Raw genomic sequence first — 23,056 nt, forward strand, 5'->3', positions numbered from 1 at the left:
ATGAGGGCTCCTTGGTGCACCCTTGGCATGTTTAAAGCCTCTTTCTCAATTACAGAGGTTCGCAGCTCCCTTCATGTTGATTGACAACGCCCGCTTTGGGGTGCTGCCTGAATTGAATCCCCAACCCTGCACGCACGGATACTACAGGAGTGAGAGCACACACAGTGTTAGAGCACAGTAAGACTGCTACACAATTCGGACGATGGTTGCATCGCAGTGCTCGGCGGTTCTCCTGACCCGAGCGACACAGCCGCATAGAAATACATGCAGCTACGCTCTGGTCAGGAGAGCCGCTGGCCAGTCCAAGAAGTGCAAAGCGATCGTTGTCCGAGTTATATGGCCGTCTGGCTGCGCCCTTAGGCCCTGTGCGCACTAGAAGATGGAATTTTCTTAAGAAAATTCCGCAGGCTCTGAAAGATTACCGCACCCGCGGTAAAAAAAACAAAAAAACAACATACATGTGTTTTAATTAGAGATGAGCGAGCATGCTTGTTACTACTCGGTACTCGCACGAGTATCACTGTACTCGGTCTACTCGGCGGGGACCGAGTAATCTCGCGATACTCGTGCTGTACTCGTGGTCTATATCCCTGCATGTTGGCGCTCTTTTGAGAGCCAGCCCTCATGCAGGGATTGGCTGGCAGACCACTGCAATGCCACAGCCCTGTTAGTTGTGGAATTGCAGTGATTGGCCGGCCTGCACAGCGTGACCGAGCCTTTATACCGGCAGGCGCGCTGTGCTCTGCTCACAGCTATCCAGACAGTCAGTGCAGGGAGAGTGTCGCTGCTTCAGGGAAAGGTTTGCGGCCCTTTATAGCTATTTCCGTAGCAGGGCTGCAAACAGTGTGACCAAAAGTCCTTCTCAGGACTATTCTAGTTGTATACAGGCAGGCAGGGTATAGCCAGGTCGGAGTACAGTAGCAGAGTCCTTCTCAGGACTATTGTTGCTGTATACAGGCAGGGTATAGCCAGGTTGGAATACAGGCTAGTGACCAAAAGAGTCCTTGTCAGGACTATTGTAGCAGTATACAGGCAGGCAGGCAGGGTATATAGCCATTCCTAGTGGTGACCGTATACCAGCCTTCATCATATCTGGGGCTGGTGTACACAGTCTAAAACAGTCCTGATAGTGTCAGACTTCTCAGCAATTGTCGCTCCTAAAACCTGTGTTAGGTTCTTAGTGCGTCCGTGCTTGCATTTAAAAAACGCACGTGTGTGCCTGTCGGTGGCAGCGTACAGGTGCACTTGTGTGCGTTTTTCACAAACTATTATATAACGCACAAGTCTAGTGTATAATACATGTCAGTCAGCAGTGCCTGATAGTGTCAGACTTCTCAGTAATTGTCGCTCCTAAAAACCTGTTAGGTTCTTATTGCGTCCGTGCTTGCATTTAAAAACCGCACGTGTGTGGCAGTCGGTGGCAGCGTCAGGCTCCATATTGTCCCTGGATAGAGACATGCATGATGGCCTGTAAACATGAAGTGCCCATTGTAAGTTAGTGGGTCTATTGTAGTATAGCCCTTAGGCAGGGCAGCCAAAAATTTGGAGGCTCCACATTGTCCCTGGATAGAGATGTGCATGAGGGCCTCAAAACATTGTTCCCATTGCAAAGGAGCGGGTCTCCTGTCGTTGTAATGCCCATTCTGAAAGAATGGGCGAAAAAATTTACCACTGGGGGTATACCTGAAACAACGGTTTAACTATTGTAACGGTCATCATGATGGCGCATGAGGAGAAGGAGGAGCAGTCCAGCGATTAGCCAAAGTCCAGAAGTGTGTTACCATGGGTGAGTGGAGGTACATGGCAAATTCACGTTACAAACTTTAAATTCCGCTGTCATTTGCTGTTGGTGTGTGGTGAAGTCTGGCCAAATCCAACCCTTGTTCATCTTGATCAGAGTCAGCCTGTCAGCATTTACAGTTGACAGGCGGGTGCGTTTATCTGTAATGATTCCACCTGCGGCACTAAAAACACGCTCTGACAAAACGCTAGCGGCAGGGCAGGCCAGGACTTCCAAGGCGTAGAGAGCCAATTCATGCCACGTGTCCAGCTTGGATACCCATTAATTGTAAGGCACAGAGGAATGTCGGAGTACAGTTGTTTGATCTGCAAGGTACTCCTTGAGCATCTGGGCAAACTTAGGATTTCTTGTGGCACTACCCCTCACCTCAGGGGCTGTGGTATGTGAGGGGCTGAGAAAACTGTCCCACATCTTAAAGACTGTTCCCCTACCTCTGGCGGATTGGACTTGTGCCCCTCTCGGCTGTACGCCTTGGTTGTCCACTGATTCCTGACCTATGCCGCTAGCGTTTTGTGAGGGGAATGCTTTGCCTACTTCCGTGACTATGGCCTTCTGGAACTGCTGCATTTTGCCTGACCTCTCCGCCTCGGGAATAAGAGACATAAATTTCTCCTTTTAGCGTGGGTCTAACAGTGTTACCAACCAGTAATGATTGTCGGCCAAGATGTTCTTAACGCGAGGGTCACGAGACAGGCAGCTTGCCATAAAGTCAGCCATGTGTGCCAGACTCTTAACAGCCATCACTTCAGTATCCTGACCAACACGATGACTGAACATGCTGTCCTCCTCCTCCTCATCATCTACCCGGTCCTCTGGCCAGCCACGCTGAACCGAGGATATGACTGCATGTCATATCCTCAATTTGGCCAGAGAGTTGCTCCATGTCTTCATCCTCCTCCTCGTCATAGTCCTCCACTGCACGTTGTGATGAGACGAGGCTGGGCTGTGTGTTATCACCCACACCCACTACTGTTTCTTGCTCAAACTCATCGCGCTCCGCCTGCAATGCATCATGGTTGTTTTTTGAGCAGAGACCATTTTAGAAGGCAGAGAAGCGGTATGGTGACGCTAATAATGTCGTCATCGCCGCTCACCATCTTGGTGGAGTCCTCAAAGTTTTGGCGGATGGTACATAGGTCGGACATCCATCTCCACTCCTCAGGTGTTATGTGTGGAGTTTGACCCATTTCCCGACGGCTTAGGTGATGCAGGTACTCAACAACTGCCCTCTTCTGCTCACATATCCTGACCAACTTGTGCAGAGTTGAATTCCAACGCGTGGGGACATCACACAGCAGTCTGTGAGCCGGAAGATGCAAACGGCGCTGAAAGCCGGCCACGGCCGGCTGAAGCAGTAGGTGACTTTCGAAAATGTGCAGAAAGGCGGCGAACTTTTACCAGCAGATCAGACAGCTCTAGGTATGACTTTAGAAACCGCTGAACCACGAGGTTGAGCACATGGGCCACGTATGGAACATGTGTCAGCTGGCCTCGCCTCAAAGCCGCCACCAGGTTCCGGCCATTGTCACACACGACCTTTCCTGGCTTTAGGTTCAGAGTTGTGAGCCAGTGATCTGCCTGCTGTTTCAGAGCTGTCCACACCTCTTCTGCATTGTGGGGTTTGTCACCTATGCAGATTAGCTTCAGCACTGCCTGTTGCCGCTTCGCCGAGGCAGTGCTGCAGTGCTTCTGTGTCGCCCTGGACAAGCCAGGGGCCACAGAGCACAACACTTAAACACCCCACACTCCCTGCAGGCATATCATAGTCAAAACACAAAATCCTTGTTGCCTTCCCCAGGGGCTGTTGTCCACACCAGGGTGTGGAGCCAGGCGGTTGGTCTCCACCCACCAAGGAGGAGGGAAAACACAGGCAGTGAGAGTTAAGCTAAGGAAGTGGAAGGAGGAAAGTAGTAGAGAGGAGAAAAGTGACAGCAAAGAGCCTGAAGTTGGTCCGGGTGTGTGGCCCGGACAGGACAGCAAGGTTGGCAGGATGTGGTGACCGTCTGCAGTGGAGGCCGATTGGAGTCTGCCGTAAGGACCGTGGACGGGTGGTGACCCGGCCGTACCGGACCGGTATACAAAGAGAAGCCAGCACCATTGGCAGAGGACTTTCGGATCCCGGCAAGGCTTGGTGTCGCCGTGAATTTGCCAAATCCGTTAGTGAAGGGGACCTCAGGGTTTCCAAACTGCCAGGTCCCGATAGAAGGCAACCGTCCAACCGTGAAGGGGAGACACCGCCACCGCCAAGGGCAGCCGTCTCCCAGGGCCAGCGCCTGTGGGCAAAAGGGGCTCCTCCGGCCCATATCCAGGTCGGGGAGCGGGTTACCGGTGGGAAACCATCACTACCAACACTGAACTTAGGTGCAGGGAGAGACAGTCATCACTAACCTGCAGGGAGGAACAACCGCAGCCGTCCGAGGGACCCGTCCATCCAGCCACTTGTTTTACCGTGAACTGTGTCATCATCATTGGGCTGAGTGAGTACCTCCGTGCCGTGCGGCACAGCGCTGACCCTGCGACCCTGCACCTCATCAGGCCCCGCAACCCGCCTGTCATCCATCTCTACCCCATCACCGGGCCCCGGGACAACCAACCCCCCTACCCACGGAGGGGAGAAATAACAACAAAGCTGCTCCCTGTCACAGGCTCCCGGGATCCCCGTCCAGAGCAGCGGTGGTGTCCACACAATCACCACAACCGTGGGTGGCGTCACGGACAATATCCCCAAAACCCAAACCACCCCTTTTTACTCACGGGCGAGTAGCGCCGCTCGAGTGCCCGGGATCCGGCCATCGCTCGAGCCAACGAGCAGCAGCAGCCGTAGAGCAGCGGCAGCCGGACCCGAGCAGTGGGAGAGCGCACCGTCCCCTCCTCCGCCCGCGACACTTCCAGCTTGGGACTGGTGTGGAGGGTAAAGTGGATCAGGATGCGCAGGAGGAGGAGGAGGCTGAGGAGCATGACATTCCGGAGCTGTAGAGTGTGGGTGAAACCCTGACTGAGGTAGGGCCTGCAAAACTTGGTGTGTGAAGGACGTGTTCCGTCCCTCGCTCAGACTGGGTCCCAGCTTCCACAATATTAACCCAGTGTGACGTCAACGAGATGTAGCGGCCTTGCCCACATGCACTTGTCCACGTGTCTGTGGTTAGGTGGACTTTGGCTGAAACAGCGTTGTTCAGGGCACGTGTGATGTTTTGTGACACGTGGTTAATGGTTATGCAATGCGGGGACGGCACACCGGGAGAAATAGTGGCGGCTGGGGACCGAGTAACGTGGGACAGCTGCCACCATCAGGTCGCGGAATGCTTCTGTCTCAACCAGCCTAAAAGGCAACATTTCCAGCGCAAGCAGTCGCGAAAAGTTAGCATTTAGAAGTGTGGCATGTGGGGCGTTGGCAGTGTATTTGCACCTGCGTTCAAAGGTTTGCTGAATGGATAACTGAACGCTGCGCTGGGACAAGGACGTGCTTGATGATGGTGTTATTTCTGCGTGGGTAACTGCAGGTGCAGGGCCGGAGGAGGCTTGTTCGCAGGCAGCATGGACAGGGGATTGGCTCGCATGCACAACCAGCGAAGACGTAGCAGTGACATCAGCAAGCACTGCTCCTCGACTCTGTTGTACTTCCCACAAAGTCGGGTGCTTGGCTGACATGTGCCTGATCATGCTGGTGGTGGTCAGGCTGCTAGTTTTGGTACCCCTGCTGATGCTGGCATGGCAGGTGTTGCAAATGGCCTTTTTAGAATCATCTGGAGCCAACTTAAAAAACTGCCAGTGTCAGAGTTCCTGGTTTTCCAGTTTTCTTTTGAAAGAGCTTGCCCTTTGTTAACATGGAGTTTTCTGTTCTGTTGCCCTACTTCCTGTCCATCTGTTTAAAAGCCGCCCCTAAAGCTTAGTCCAGTGCCTGAGTATACTGCTTCCTGTGTGCTCCTGCCCTGCTGCTTTTGGTTCCTGATTGTTATTCGGATCCTCTTGGAAAACAACCGACACCGACTCTGGACTTCATCTGGTATCATCTAGCTGTGCCCGGACTCCGTTTGCCATCTTTGGTCGGCACTTCTGCCCGGTTCCTTCCGTTTAATACCACTCTGGACTCACATCACGTACGGACATTTTTGGACTTACCTATTGCCCTTTTGTGTCCCGGCTGCTGCGCATTTAGGCCTTCTGGGGTGATTGCCAGACAGTCCCTGTATAGGGGTTCGCTCTTGGTGGTCTCCCTGGGGGAGTCCGGTGCGCGGTCCCGGGAATTCCCTTTCGCTCCGTCCCTGGAAGGTATTTCCTGTATTTATGTTCTACTGTGTTTTTGTTCCGTTTATGTACATATTTGCTGGTTGCATATTATAAACGTCTTGCACCAAGAACTCGTCTCTGGTTGTCATTGCCCTAACGCAATCGAAATCCTCAATACATACAATAGTATTACAGCCAGACTCGGGAAGACCTAACATTTGTACAGGCACCTTGTGTCGTGTTGTTCCGGGGAACAGTTGCCTGACGTCTGCCTGGGGCCACCACTCTGCTTCTTACTGCCTGTTGGGATGCTACGCCTCCCTCCCCCTGTGCACTGCTGTCCTCGCTCTGCATATCCTCCTGCCAGGTTGGGTCAGTTACTGGATCATCCACCACGTCGTCTTCCTCTTCCGCACCCTGCTCCTCCTCCTGACTTCCTGACAATTGTGTCTCATCATCGTCCACCCCTTGTTGAGACACGTTGCCAACTTCGTGAGAACGTGGCTGCTCAAATATTTGGGCATCTGTACATACAATCTCGTCATGGCCCACTTCAACAGGAGCTGGCGAGAGGCCAGAATGTGTGAATGGAAACGTGAACGAACAGCTCTTCCGAGTGTCCAAGTGTGGGATCAGTAATGTCCGTGGACGTGTACTCGGCCTGGTGGTAGGAAGGAGGATCAGGTTCTGAAATGTGCGGTGCAGTATCACGGCTACTGACACTTGACCGTGTGGAAGACAGAGTGTTTGTGGTGGTGCCAATATGACTGGAAGCATTATCCGCTATCCAACTAACAACCTGTTGACACTGGTCTTGGTTCAAGAGCGGTGTACTGCTGCGGTCCCCAAGAATTTGGTACAGGACGTGCGAGCGAGTAGATGTGGCCCTTTGTTGTGGCGAAATTAGAGCTTGCACACAACCTCGGTCTCTGCCTGCACCACCATCACGTCCACTTCCTTGTTCGTTGACAACGCCCTTGCGCATTTTGCAATGCTGTGCTGATGTGTATTCACTAGACTTGTGCGTTATATCCAAGTTTTTGCAAAACTCACACAAATGCAGCGGAAAGCTGCCACCAACAGGCACACACGTGCGGTTTTTAAATGCAAGCACGGAGGCACTAAGAACCTAACAGGTCTCTATCTAGGGACAACGTGGAGCCTCCCAATTTTTGGCTGCCCTGCCTAAGGGCTATACTACAATAGACCCACTTCCTTCCAATGGGCACTTCAGGTTAACAGGCCCTCATGCACGTCTCTATCCAGGGACAACGTGGAGCCTCCCAATTTTTGGCTGCCCTGCCAAAGGGCTATACTACAAAAGACCCACTTCCTTCCAATGGGCACTTCAGGTTTACAGGCCCTCATGCACGTCTGTATGCAGGGGCATTGGTGAACCTCACAATTTTGGACTGCCCTGGCAAAGGAAAATACTACAAAGACTCACTTCCTCAAAATGGGCACATTAGACTCAGAGGCCTTTATGTACGTCTCTTCTCAGGGACATCGGAGTGCCACACAATGTTTTACGTAAAATCTTTCATGTATTAATCTCAAAAAGTAACATACATTAGCTCTATCTCACTATTGGGTATGTGCCCTTAACATTTCCACCATGAAAATTCATTTTGGTGTCATTTTTGAAGGTTTTCTGGTGAGTCCGTAAAAATGGCGTAAAACGCGGACAAAATTGTTCACAGCTGTGACTTTTGAGTGATAAATGCTTCAAGGGGTCTTACCCATGCTGTTGCCATGTCATTTGAGCACTCTTCTGAGACTTTTGTGCCATTTTTAGGGTTTCTACATGCTGCCGGTGGTCATTTCACAAAAATACTCGGGTCTCCCATAGGATAACATTGGGCTCGTTGCTCGGGCCGAGTACACGAGTATCTTGGGAGGCTCGGCCCGAGCTTCGAGCACCCGAGCTTTTTAGTACTCGCTCATCACTAGTTTTAATGCATTCAATGCAATAAAGTACATTGAAAAAAAAAATTTAAAAAATGTGTCACTTCCTTCTGATAGATGGATGGATAATAGAGGGATAGATAGAGCGATATTAGCTTTATTTCTGTTTGTGTTCCCCCCAACTGTATTTCGCATACAGCAGTGACCCTGCTCCAGGGTCTCTGCCGGACGGTGAAAGTACTATTACTGCTGGTGAGGCCCTGAAGTTCTCGCGAGTGGTAATGTGTTGACATCACCGACAGTGAGAAATGACCTGTAGTTACCCCTGCAGACTCGTTACGATGCTCCATTGAGTACTGTGTGTCAGACGCGGCTGGATCAATCTGCAAGGGTCGTGGGACCTCTGTGGATTACGCCGGAGCTGTGTGTTTGGGGGAGTTAATAAAGTGGTGACAGAGAAAGCTTTTTGTGTTATATTTCAAATAAAGGATTTTTTTCGGTGTATGTGTTTATTTACTTTACTTACAGGTTAATCATGGGGCTGTCTCATAGACGCTGCCATGATTAACCTAGGACTTAGTAGCAACTATGGGCTGCCATTAACTCATTATTATCTCGATTGCCACCGCATCACGGAAATTGGAAGGGGCCAGTAACACGCCGGGACTGTTGCATAATGGATGCGACATTATCGGTGCAGCTGCGGGCTGTTATTCTTGTCTGCAGGAGGGGAAGGGGGCATTAACCATGACCCTTGCCCTCCCCAGCCTGAGAATACCGGGCCGCCGCTGTATGTTTACCTTGGATGGACGGTCATTGCCATGTCCCGAGACCAGTAATTTATTTCTTTATTTATTTTTTGTCAATGGAGCTGAGTGATTGCTTTTTGTTCCCCCTCTTTGCGGTGGGTTAATTTCATGTTTTGACAAACCGAACAGGAGCGGAAGGTATTTTAACCAGCGAGCCCCTGGGCTGTACTCAGATTGACAGAGCCATTTAATAAGTTAACAGCAGCGAAAGATCTCCGCTCCATGTGCTGCCGTTAGAGATGCTCAGATGACGGCAGAATAAGGCTACGGTCCTATGAGGAGCATTTCATGCATTTTTTACAGCATTTCTGCTCCTGCTATTTCAATCATTTCCTTATGATTTTTCATTGTTTTTGAGTACATCTTTTCTGCTGTAGCTTTTGTTGTAAATAAAACTGCTTTGTTTTCGATACTTCCAATTACTTAGCACTGATAAAGTCATGTGCAGATGCATTGTGTCTAGTGCATTTCTGCTGTGGAAACGCACTAGAAACGTGTTGGTTTTGTTTTTTGTCAGTGGATTTTACTCATCTCACTGAAGTCTAGGGGGGAAATCTACAAGTAAAATGCATATTTACCACATGGGAACTAACATTGCAGACTTGAAAATCGCATCGCTGGGCAGTTTCTGAAAAAAAAAAAGCAGTGGCCAAAAGAGTCCTATAAATCCAATTCACTTTGCAGGAACTGAAATTGAAAGTACACAGCAGGAAAAGAAGAAAAGGTTTTCGGCTATAACCTCCGTTTGCAATTTAAAGGGAATAGGTCACCAGGTTCTTGCCACCTAATCTGAGAGCAGCATAATGTAAGGGCCAGAGATCCTTATTCCAGCGATGTGTCACTTACTGGGCTGCTTAGTGTAGTTTTGATAAAAACAATGTTTAATCAGCAGGAGATTATCATTAGAGGACTGCTTGGCTTGCTGCCAGGTAGTCCAGCATATTCATCAGCTCTGTATGTGTATGTGTACACGATCAGGACCTGCTGTATACTGAACACGGCAAGTCATGACCTGCGGGGCCACGAGTCTCCTACAGTCTGCTCACTGTGTTCTCCCTACGGAAGACACTTGCGACTCCACGGTAAAGAATTGACATGCTTGCGACTTGGAAAGTGCAGGTCAGTCTTCGCTGCAGGCTGCACACGCACAGTGGGCAGATTTTTAGAAATCCCACCCACTGTGCTTGTACTGTACATCGCAGGGTTTTGGATTTAGCTGAAGCATGCTGCCTCCAAAATGCTGTGAACACTGATCATGGGCACGTACCCTATTACTGCTAGATCTGCAGAGAAAACCGTGATTTTATCAAAATGACAGCAAACAGCTCAGTAAGTAACATCGCTGGAATCAGGGTCTCTGTCTCTACATTATGCTGCTTTCAGATGCGGGAGCAAAAACCTGGTAACAGATTTCCTTTAACTGCACCATTTGAAAATGATTGTGGGCAGCCCCCACATCGGTTCTCTCTGTAGATGAGTAACAGGAAGGCTCGGTGGTTAGCACTATTCCCTTGCACCACTGGTTTTCTGGAGTGAAATTTAAGGGTTCCTTCACTCCTCATGGTAGTTCACATGTCCGATTTTTTTCTTCGAACCTAATGGTCCACATAGAGGCAGGGAATCTTTTCCCATATTGATCCGAGTGTTCAATCAATCCAAGTGACTAAATATGAATGAAACTTGGTCCGATTTTTGCATATTAGAAAAATCACTACGGGCTCGTGTAGATGTTCACGCAAAGGAGTCCGATCTCGGGACGCCGTGCACAGACCGGCCCCCCTGTTCTCCCACCCGTGGTGTGATGGCTTGTTATATTTCCATGGATGGGTGACGCTCAGGCCACAGCCAGTCCATGCATTGTGGCCTGTGATCAGACCGACTGGCATGGACGTCTGCACGAGCCCTTATACATGAAGGACAAGCTCTACAGGGAGCTTATATGTCCATCCAATGTTTACTGGTGCTTTCTCCCATATTCTGAAAAACCGCAGTCAGCTGGCTTCCTATACACCCGGCCTTCGTGTGAGAGAAAGCGTCAGCGAGTGCCTACACTCTGTACAGGAAGCAGCGGATACTGATCCACCTGCCGAGAGCGCAGACACGGGGCGCCTCAGATACTGCCGCTGATCTGCGCACCCTCCTCCCCATCAGACTGCGCCAACACAGCATCCTTGGCAAGCGGCATTATCACAATATCACACCACTAAATCAGGGTCACGGCACACGGCCACATTCAGTCACCAGAAAGCCAAAACGTGTGGATTCAACATGACCACACTCAGTGAGCAACGACTGTAATCTCAGTCCATGTTCCCACATGGCAGAAATGCACTGAACTGATACATTTTTTGGTGCAGAAAATCTGATGATATTTATTTGTCCAAGCAAAGTAGATGTGATTCCACGAAAAGTCCACGGTGGTAAAAGGCGGTGACCTCTGCGGATTTCTCTATAAGCTTCTATGGGGGACTTAAAAACACAACTGCATTCTTTACGTCTTTACGAGTTCAAGAGCAAGATCAAAAAGTCTGTACTAAAAAAAAATAAATAAAAACAAATTAAAAAAACACTGCTTCAAATCCCCACCAAAAACAAAGAAAGTGGAAAAAGCATAAACCCCCCACAATAATCAGAGAAGAGGTCACGGTTTGGTGCAGAAACATACAGCAAATGTGCAGATAAGAAGTAAATCTATACACTAAAGCTGGTGTCACACATAACGACGACGACAACGACGTCGCTGCAACATCACCATATTCTGTGACGTTGTAGTGACCTCAACAGCGACGTCGCCAAGTGTGACACATAACAACGATCAGACCCCTGCTGCGAAATCGTTGCTCGCTCCTGAATGCTCGAAGTCATTTTTTGATCGCTGCTATCCCGCTGCGCCATGCTGATAAGCTGATAATCATTGTGTTTGACACCGCAGCAGCGACGCTACGCTACGTCTGAAACCACACAACGACCGTCGACGTCGCTATGATCGCTGCTCCGTCGCTGCTTTTTCTAACATGTTTGACAGCTTACTAACGATCATCTATGGTCGCTGCTACGTCACAGAATATGGTGACGTTGCAGCGACGTCGTTGTCGTCGTCGTTATGTGTGACCCCAGCTTTAGTGTGAACACAGCCTTAACCCAAAGCGACCTTCGTACAGACAAGTCATGCAGATGCACAGGTCACACCTCACTATGGGCTCCTATGGAAGGCACAGGTCACACCTCACTATGGGCTCCCATGGAAGGCACAGCTCACTCCTCACTATGGGCTCCCATGGAAGGCACAGGTCACTCCTCACTATGGGCTCCTATGGAAGGCACAGGTCACTCCTCACTATGGGCTCCTATGGAAGGCACAGGTCACTCCTCACTATGGGCTCCCATGGAAGGCACAGCTCACTCCTCACTATGGGCTCCTATGGAAGGCACAGGTCACTCCTCACTATGGGCTCCTATGGAAGGCACAGGTCACTCCTCACTATGGGCTCCTATGGAAGGCACAGGTCACTCCTCACTATGGGCTCCTATGGAAGGCACAGCTCACTCCTCACTATGGGCTCCTATGGAAGGCACAGGTCACTCCTCACTATGGGCTCCTATGGAAGGCACAGCTCACTCCTCACTATGGGCTCCTATGGAAGGCACAGGTCACTCCTCACTATGGGCTCCTATGGAAGGCACAGCTCACACCTCACTATGGGCTCCTATGGAAGGCACAGCTCACACCTCACTATGGGCTCCTATGGAAGGCACAGCTCACACCTCACTATGGGCTCCTATGGAAGGCACAGCTCACACCTCACTATGGGCTCCTATGGAAGGCACAGCTCACACCTCACTATGGGCTCCTATGGAAGGCACAGCTCACACCTCACTATGGGCTCCTATGGAAGGCACAGGTCACTCCTCACTATGGGCTCCTATGGAGGGCACAGCTCACACCTCACTATGGGCTCCTATGGAAGGCAGAGCTCACACCTCACTATGGGCTCCCATGGAAGGCACAGGTCACTCCTCACTATGGGCTCCTATGGAAGGCACAGCTCACACCTCACTATGGGCTCCTATGGAAGGCACAGCTCACTCCTCACTATGGGCTCCTATGGAAGGCACAGCTCACTCCTCACTATGGGCTCCCATGGAAGGCACAGCTCACACCTCACTATGGGCTCCCATGGAAGGCACAGCTCACTCCTCACTATGGGCTCCCATGGAAGGCACAGCTCACACCTCACTATGGGCTCCTATGGAAGGCACAGCTCACACCTCACTATGGGCTCCTATGGAAGGCACAGCTCACACCTCACTATGGGCTCCCATGGAAGGCACAGCTCACACCTCACTATGGGCTCCTATGGAAGGCACAGCTCACACCTCACTATGGGCTCCCATGGAAGGCACAGCTCACACCTCACTATGGGCTCCTATGGAAGGCACAGCTCACACCTCACTATGGGCTCCCATGGAAGGCACAGCTCACACCTCACTATGGGCTCCTATGGAAGGCACAGCTCACACCTCACTATGGGCTCCCATGGAAGGCACAGGTCACTCCTCACTATGGGCTCCTATGGAAGGCACAGCTCACACCTCACTATGGGCTCCTATGGAAGGCACAGCTCACACCTCACTATGGGCTCCTATGGAAGGCACAGCTCACTCCTCACTATGGGCTCCTATGGAAGGCACAGCTCACACCTCACTATGGGCTCATATGGAAGGCACAGCTCACTCCTCACTATGGGCTCCCATGGAAGGCACAGCTCACACCTCACTATGGGCTCCTATGGAAGGCACAGGTCACACCTCACTATGGGCTCCCATGGAAGGCACAGCTCACACCTCACTATGGGCTCCTATGGAAGGCACAGGTCACACCTCACTATGGGCTCCTATGGAAGGCACAGCTCACACCTCACTATGGGCTCCTATGGAAGGCACAGCTCACACCTCACTATGGGCTCCTATGGAAGGCACAGCTCACACCTCACTATGGGCTCCTATGGAAGGCACAGCTCACACCTCACTATGGGCTCCCATGGAAGGCACAGCTCACACCTCACTATGGGCTCATATGGAAGGCACAGGTCACACCTCACTATGGGCTCCTATGGAAGGCACAGGTCACTCCTCACTATGGGCTCCTATGGAAGGCACAGCTCACACCTCACTATGGGCTCCTATGGAAGGCACAGCTCACACCTCACTATGGGCTCCTATGGAAGGCACAGCTCACACCTCACTATGGGCTCCTATGGAAGGCACAGCTCACACCTCACTATGGGCTCCTATGGAAGGCACAGCTCACACCTCACTATGGGCTCCTATGGAAGGCACAGCTCACACCTCACTATGGGCTCCTATGGAAGGCACAGCTCACTCCTCACTATGGGCTCCTATGGAAGGCACAGGTCACTCCTCACTATGGGCTCCCATGGAAGGCACAGCTCACATCTCACTATGGGCTCCCATGGAAGGCACAGCTCACACCTCACTATGGGCTCCTATGGAAGGCACAGCTCACTCCTCACTATGGGCTCCCATGGAAGGCACAGGTCACTCCTCACTATGGGCTCCCATGGAAGGCACAGCTCACACCTCACTATGGGCTCCCATGGAAGGCACAGCTCACACCTCACTATGGGCTCCCATGGAAGGCACAGCTCACTCCTCACTATGGGCTCCCATGGAAGGCACAGGTCACACCTCACTATGGGCTCCCATGGAAGGCACAGCTCACACCTCACTATGGGCTCCCATGGAAGGCACAGGTCACACCTCACTATGGGTTCCCATGGAAGGCACAGGTCACACCTCACTATGGGTTCCCATGGAAGGCACAGCTCACACCTCACTATGGGCTCCCATGGAAGGCACAGCTCACACCTCACTATGGGCTCCCATGGAAGGCACAGCTCACACCTCACTATGGGCTCCCATGGAAGGCACAGGTCACTCCTCACTATGGGCTCCTATGGAAGGCACAGCTCACACCTCACTATGGGCTCCTATGGAAGGCACAGCTCACACCTCACTATGGGCTCCTATGGAAGGCACAGCTCACACCTCACTATGGGCTCCTATGGAAGGCACAGGTCACTCCTCACTATGGGCTCCTATGGAAGGCACAGCTCACACCTCACTATGGGCTCCTATGGAAGGCACAGCTCACACCTCACTATGGGCTCCTATGGAAGGCACAGGTCACTCCTCACTATGGGCTCCTATGGAAGGCACAGGTCACTCCTCACTATGGGCTCCCATGGAAGGCACAGGTCACACCTCACTATGGGCTCCCATGGAAGGCACAGCTCACACCTCACTATGGGCTCCTATGGAAGGCACAGCTCACTCCTCACTATGGGCTCCTATGGAAGGCACAGGTCACTCCTCACTATGGGCTCCCATGGAAGGCACAGCTCACACCTCACTATGGGCTCCCATGGAAGGCACAGCTCACACCTCACTATGGGCTCCTATGGAAGGCACAGCTCACTCCTCACTATGGGCTCCCATGGAAGGCACAGGTCACACCTCACTATGGGCTCCTATGGAAGGCACAGCTCACACCTCACTATGGGCTCCCATGGAAGGCACAGGTCACACCTCACTATGGGCTCCCATGGAAGGCACAGGTCACACCTCACTATGGGCTCCCATGGAAGGCACAGCTCACACCTCACTATGGGCTCCCATGGAAGGCACAGCTCACACCCCACTATGGGCTCCCATGGAAGGCACAGCTCACACCTCACTATGGGCTCCTATGGAAAGCACAGGTCACACCTCACTATGGGCTCCCATGGAAGGCACAGCTCACACCTCACTATGGGCTCCCATGGAAGGCACAGCTCACACCTCACTATGGGCTCCCATGGAAGGCACAGGTCACTCCTCACTATGGGCTCCCATGGAAGGCACAGCTCACACCTCACTATGGAAGGCACAGGTCACTCCTCACTATGGACTCCCATGGAAGGCACAGGTCACACCTCACTATGGGCTCCTATGGAAGGCACAGCTCACTCCTCACTATGGGCTCCCATGGAAGGCACAGCTCACACCTCACTATGGGCTCCCATGGAAGGCACAGCTCACTCCTCACTATGGGCTCCCATGGAAGGCACAGCTCACACCTCACTATGGGCTCCTAAGGAAGGCACAGCTCACACCTCACTATGGGCTCCCATGGAAGGCACAGCTCACACCTCACTATGGGCTCCTATGGAAGGCACAGCTCACACCTCACTATGGGCTCCCATGGAAGGCACAGCTCACACCTCACTATGGGCTCCTATGGAAGGCACAGCTCACACCTCACTATGGGCTCATATGGAAGGCACAGCTCACTCCTCACTATGGGCTCCCATGGAAGGCACAGCTCACACCTCACTATGGGCTCCCATGGAAGGCACAGCTCACACCTCACTATGGGCTCCTATGGAAGGCACAGCTCACACCTCACTATGGGCTCCTATGGAAGGCACAGGTCACTCCTCACTATGGGCTCCTATGGAAGGCACAGCTCACACCTCACTATGGGCTCCTATGGAAGGCACAGCTCACACCTCACTATGGGCTCCTATGGAAGGCACAGCTCACACCTCACTATGGGCTCCTATGGAAGGCACAGGTCACTCCTCACTATGGGCTCCTATGGAAGGCACAGCTCACACCTCACTATGGGCTCCTATGGAAGGCACAGGTCACTCCTCACTATGGGCTCCCATGGAAGGCACAGCTCACACCTCACTATGGGCTCCCATGGAAGGCACAGCTCACACCTCACTATGGGCTCCTATGGAAGGCACAGCTCACTCCTCACTTTGGGCTCCTATGGAAGGCACAGGTCACTCCTCACTATGGGCTCCCATGGAAGGCACAGCTCACACCTCACTATGGGCTCCCATGGAAGGCACAGCTCACACCTCACTATGGGCTCCTATGGAAGGCACAGCTCACTCCTCACTATGGGCTCCCATGGAAGGCACAGGTCACACCTCACTATGGGCTCCCATGGAAGGCACAGCTCACACCTCACTATGGGCTCCCATGGAAGGCACAGGTCACACCTCACTATGGGTTCCCATGGAAGGCACAGGTCACACCTCACTATGGGTTCCCATGGAAGGCACAGCTCACACCTCACTATGGGCTCCCATGGAAGGCACAGCTCACACCTCACTATGGGCTCCCATGGAAGGCACAGCTCACACCTCACTATGGGCTCCCATGGAAGGCACAGCTCACACCTCACTATGGGCTCCCATGGAAGGCACAGGTCACTCCTCACTATGGGCTCCTATGGAAGGCACAGGTCACTCCTCACTATGGGCTCCCATGGAAGGCACAGGTCACTCCTCACTATGGGCTCCTATGGAAGGCACAGCTCACACCTCACTATGGGCTCCTATGGAAGGCACAGCTCACACCTCACTATGGGCTCCCATGGAAGGCACAGGTCGCACCTCACTATGGGCTCCTATGGAAGGCACAGCTCACTCCTCACTATGGGCTCCCATGGAAGGCACAGGTCACTCCTCACTATGGGCTCCTATGGAAGGCACAGCTCACACCTCACTATGGGCTCCTATGGAAGGCACAGCTCACACCTCACTATGGGCTCCCATGGAAGGCACAGGTCACTCCTCACTATGGGCTCCCATGGAAGGCACAGATCACTCCTCACTATGGGCTCCTATGGAAGGCACAGCTCACACCTCACTATGGGCTCCTATGGAAGGCACAGCTCACACCTCACTATGGGCTCCCATGGAAGGCAGAGCTCACACCTCACTATGGGCTCCTATGGAAGGCAGAGCTCACACCTCACTATGGGCTCCTATGGAAGGCACAGGTCACACCTCACTATTGGCTCCCATGGAAGGCAGAGCTCACACCTCACTATGGGCTCCCATGGAAGGCAGAGCTCACTCCTCACTATGGGCTCCCATGGAAGGCACAGCTCACACCTCACTATGGGCTCCTATGGAAGGCACAGGTCACTCCTCACTATGGGCTCCTATGGAAGGCACAGGTCACTCCTCACTATGGGCTCCTATGGAAGGCACAGGTCACTCCTCACTATGGGCTCCTATGGAAGGCACAGCTCACACCTCACTATGGGCTTCTATGGAAGGCACAGCTCACACCTCACTATGGGCTCCTATGGAAGGCACAGGTCACACCTCACTATGGGCTCCTATGGAAGGCACAGCTCACACCTCACTATGGGCTCCCATGGAAGGCAGAGCTCACACCTCACTATGGGCTCCTATGGAAGGCACAGCTCACACCTCACTATGGGCTCCCATGGAAGGCACAGCTCACACCTCACTATGGGCTCCCATGGAAGGCACAGATCACTCCTCACTATGGGCTCCTATGGAAGGCACAGCTCACACCTCACTATGGGCTCCTATGGAAGGCACAGCTCACACCTCACTATGGGCTCCCATGGAAGGCAGAGCTCACACCTCACTATGGGCTCCTATGGAAGGCAGAGCTCACACCTCACTATGGGCTCCTATGGAAGGCACAGGTCACACCTCACTATGGGCTCCTATGGAAGGCACAGGTCACACCTCACTATTGGCTCCCATGGAAGGCAGAGCTCACACCTCACTATGGGCTCCCATGGAAGGCAGAGCTCACTCCTCACTATGGGCTCCCATGGAAGGCACAGCTCACACCTCACTATGGGCTCCTATGGAAGGCACAGGTCACTCCTCACTATGGGCTCCTATGGAAGGCACAGGTCACTCCTCACTATGGGCTCCTATGGAAGGCACAGGTCACTCCTCACTATGGGCTCCTATGGAAGGCACAGCTCACACCTCACTATGGGCTTCTATGGAAGGCACAGCTCACACCTCACTATGGGTTCCCATGGAAGGCACAGCTCACACCTCACTATGGGCTCCCATGGAAGGCACAGCTCACACCTCACTATGGGCTCCCATGGAAGGCACAGCTCACACCTCACTATGGGCTCCCATGGAAGGCACAGCTCACACCTCACTATGGGCTCCCATGGAAGGCACAGCTCACACCTCACTATGGGCTCCCATGGAAGGCACAGCTCACACCCCACTATGGGCTCCCATGGAAGGCACAGCTCACACCTCACTATGGGCTCCCATGGAAGGCACAGGTCACAGCTCACTATGGGCTCCCATGGAAGGCACAGCTCACACCTCACTATGGGCTCCCATGGAAGGCACAGCTCACACCTCACTATGGGCTCCCATGGAAGGCACAGGTCACTCCTCACTATGGGCTCCCATGGAAGGCACAGCTCACACCTCACTATGGAAGGCACAGGTCACTCCTCACTATGGACTCCCATGGAAGGCACAGGTCACACCTCACTATGGGCTCCTATGGAAGGCACAGCTCACTCCTCACTATGGGCTCCCATGGAAGGCACAGGTCACTCCTCACTATGGGCTCCTATGGAAGGCACAGCTCACACCTCACTATGGGCTCCTATGGAAGGCACAGCTCACACCTCACTATGGGCTCCTATGGAAGGCACAGCTCACACCTCACTATGGGCTCCTATGGAAGGCACAGCTCACACCTCACTATGGGCTCCTATGGAAGGCACAGCTCACACCTCACTATGGGCTCCTATGGAAGGCACAGGTCACACCTCACTATGGGCTCCTATGGAAGGCACAGCTCACACCTCACTATGGGCTCCTATGGAAGGCACAGCTCACACCTCACTATGGGCTCCTATGGAAGGCACAGGTCACACCTCACTATGGGCTCCTATGGAAGGCACAGCTCACACCTCACTATGGGCTCCTATGGAAGGCACAGGTCACACCTCACTATGGGCTCCTATGGAAGGCACAGGTCACTCCTCACTATGGGCTCCTATGGAAGGCACAGCTCACACCTCACTATGGGCTCCTATGGAAGGCACAGCTCACACCTCACTATGGGCTCCTATGGAAGGCACAGGTCACTCCTCACTATGGGCTCCTATGGAAGGCACAGCTCACACCTCACTATGGGCTCCTATGGAAGGCACAGGTCACACCTCATTATGGGCTCCTATGGAAGGCACAGCTCACACCTCACTATGGGCTCCTATGGAAGGCACAGGTCACACCTCACTATGGGCTCCTATGGAAGGCACAGGTCACACCTCACTATGGGCTCCTATGGAAGGCACAGCTCACACCTCACTATGGGCTCCTATGGAAGGCACAGCTCACACCTCACTATGGGCTCCTATGGAAGGCACAGGTCACTCCTCACTATGGGCTCCTATGGAAGGCACAGCTCACACCTCACTATGGGCTCCTATGGAAGGCACAGGTCACACCTCACTATGGGCTCCTATGGAAGGCACAGGTCACTCCTCACTATGGGCTCCTATGGAAGGCACAGCTCACACCTCACTATGGGCTCCTATGGAAGGCACAGGTCACTCCTCACTATGGGCTCCTATGGAAGGCACAGGTCACTCCTCACTATGGGCTCCTATGGAAGGCACAGCTCACACCTCACTATGGGCTCCTATGGAAGGCACAGGTCACTCCTCACTATGGGCTCCCATGGAAGGCACAGGTCACACCTCACTATGGGCTCCTATGGAAGGCACAGGTCACTCCTCACTATGGGCTCCTATGGAAGGCACAGGTCACTCCTCACTATGGGCTCCTATGGAAGGCACAGCTCACACCTCACTATGGGCTCCTATGGAAGGCACAGCTCACTCCTCACTATGGGCTCCTATGGAAGGCACAGCTCACACCTCACTATGGGCTCCTATGGAAGGCACAGGTCACACCTCACTATGGGCTCCTATGGAAGGCACAGCTCACACCTCACTATGGGCTCCTATGGAAGGCACAGGTCACACCTCACTATGGGCTCCTATGGAAGGCACAGCTCACACCTCACTATGGGCTCCTATGGAAGGCACAGGTCACACCTCACTATGGGCTCCTATGGAAGGCACAGGTCACTCCTCACTATGGGCTCCTATGGAAGGCACAGCTCACACCTCACTATGGGCTCCTATGGAAGGCACAGCTCACACCTCACTATGGGCTCCTATGGAAGGCACAGGTCACTCCTCACTATGGGCTCCTATGGAAGGCACAGGTCACTCCTCACTATGGGCTCCTATGGAAGGCACAGCTCACACCTCACTATGGGCTCCTATGGAAGGCACAGGTCACTCCTCACTATGGGCTCCCATGGAAGGCACAGGTCACACCTCACTATGGGCTCCTATGGAAGGCACAGGTCACTCCTCACTATGGGCTCCTATGGAAGGCACAGGTCACTCCTCACTATGGGCTCCTATGGAAGGCACAGCTCACACCTCACTATGGGCTCCTATGGAAGGCACAGCTCACTCCTCACTATGGGCTCCTATGGAAGGCACAGCTCACACCTCACTATGGGCTCATATGGAAGGCACAGCTCACTCCTCACTATGGGCTCCTATGGAAGGCACAGCTCACAGAGCAGGATATGGCCGCAGCGCAGTCTCTGGACTTTGACACTTGAACTTAGTAACTAAAGCAATCTTAGTTATCTATTGTGGAACTACAGTTCCCAGCATTCCCTCCGAGGTGCTCCCACCCCCCGAAATCCACTCGCTGCCATCTCCTCCGCAGGACACTAGATTAGGACTAACCCCATTCCTCCAGGTTGCCACCTCCTAGAGTCCTGCGGTTGGAGAGTTAGTTGCCCCGGCCCCCCTCTTGCTGCCCCCTTGTCCTCCTGCCCCGGCCCCTCCTCACCTCGGGCTCCCTCCTCCTGCCCTTGCTGCTCCCCTCCATGCCGAATCTACAACTGTCACTCACAGCTCCGTGACATGCACGTGCTGAGTACTGGGGCTGACAGACACCACGCCCCTCTACACTCGCAGGCTGATTGGTCGGAGAGAGGGGGCGGGTTGTTATTTTTCTTAATAATTGGTCACAAGTTATGTGTGGGCGGGGCCGTCAGACAGGATGAGCGGGCAGCGCTGTTATTCCGATACCTGGGTATTGGGTGGTGGCGGCCGTGGGGGGCTGAGTCCGGGCGGGGGGCTGCAGAGCGCGCGGTGCCCACTGGAGACTCGCCTGGACTTTTTATATTATCACTTTATACGCTTTCAATGCGGGTTTTCCTTCTATTGTGGCCATCAGTGAATATTATTGGGCTAGAGCGGTGCAGGTAGAGCTGTAAGACCCCGAACAGGTGCCTGGTCGCCCCCGAATCTACCCTCAGCCCCATATGCCGCTATGTCAGATGCATGCCCCAACAATGGGGCCTCTGTGCTGTACACTTGGCATTCCAAGAGAATTGGATTATTTTCAGCAATGTAACATTTCACTGGCGACATTCTTCACTCATTGGCTCTTTAAGGTTGTGTGTATGCGGTATACACGACGTCTACAGATGGAGGTCATGCTACTTTTGGCCATATTCATTAAGGAAAGTTTGTTCTGCTAAATTAATTCATTGTGCCTGAAGCGCGTGTACAGTGAGCTCTGTCAGTCATTGTGTCTTAAGGTACCGTCACACACAAGATCGCTGCCGAGTCACGGTTTCTGTGACGCAGTAGCAATTCCGTTAGCGATCTTATGTGTGACACCTACCAGCGATCAGGCCCCTGCTGTGAGATCTCTAGTCGTTGCAGAATGGTCCAGGCCATTTTCTTCAGAGGCGATGTCTTGCTGGGCAGGACACATCGCTGTGTTTGACACTGTGTGACAGGGTCACAGTGACTGCTGAGATAGTTATACAGGTCACTACTGCGACCTGTATTGTTCCTGCATCGCTGGTAAGATCTGACTGTGTGACATCTCACCTGCGACCTCCCAGCGACTTACCAGCGATCCCTATCAGGTCGCATCGTTTTCGGGATCACTGGTAAGTCGTTGTGTGTGACTGGGCCTTTATGCGTATGTACATATTGAGATTGGTCAGCCATTGTGCCTAAAGGCCCAGTCACACACAACGATTTACCAGCGATCCCGAAAACGATGCGACCTGATAGGGATCGCAGGTAAGTCGCTGGGAGGTCGCAGGTGAGATGTCACACAGTCAGATCTTACCAGCGATGCAGGAACAATACAGGTCACAGTAGCGACCTGTATAACGATCTCAGCAGTCACTGTGACCCTGTCACACAGTGTCAAACACAGCGATGTGTCCTGCCCAGCAGGACATCGCCTTTGAAGAAAATGGCCTGGACCATTCGGCAACGACTAGAGATCTCACAGCAGGGGCCTGATCGCTGGTAGGTGTCACACATAAGATCGCTAACGGGATCACTACTGCGTCACAGAAACCG

General features: G+C 52.8%; 1 protein-coding gene across 3 annotated transcripts in view; it reads right to left on the bottom strand.

Moving 5' to 3' along the window:
* The window catches only part of STRIP2 (striatin interacting protein 2), a 204,737-nt gene extending 183,138 nt beyond the window's left edge, over nt 1-21,599 (bottom strand). For all 3 annotated transcript variants that reach the window (XM_075345363.1, XM_075345362.1, XM_075345361.1), the window contains exon 1: nt 21,516-21,599. In XM_075345363.1, the coding sequence (XP_075201478.1) occupies nt 21,516-21,554 (39 nt within the window). In that variant the 5' untranslated portion in view covers nt 21,555-21,599. The remainder of the gene's footprint in view (nt 1-21,515) is intronic.
* Nucleotides 21,600-23,056: the final 1,457 nt, after the last annotated feature.

Source organism: Anomaloglossus baeobatrachus, chromosome 4 (assembly GCF_048569485.1).
Source record: "Anomaloglossus baeobatrachus isolate aAnoBae1 chromosome 4, aAnoBae1.hap1, whole genome shotgun sequence".
Taxonomy (NCBI): Eukaryota; Metazoa; Chordata; class Amphibia; order Anura; family Aromobatidae; genus Anomaloglossus; species Anomaloglossus baeobatrachus.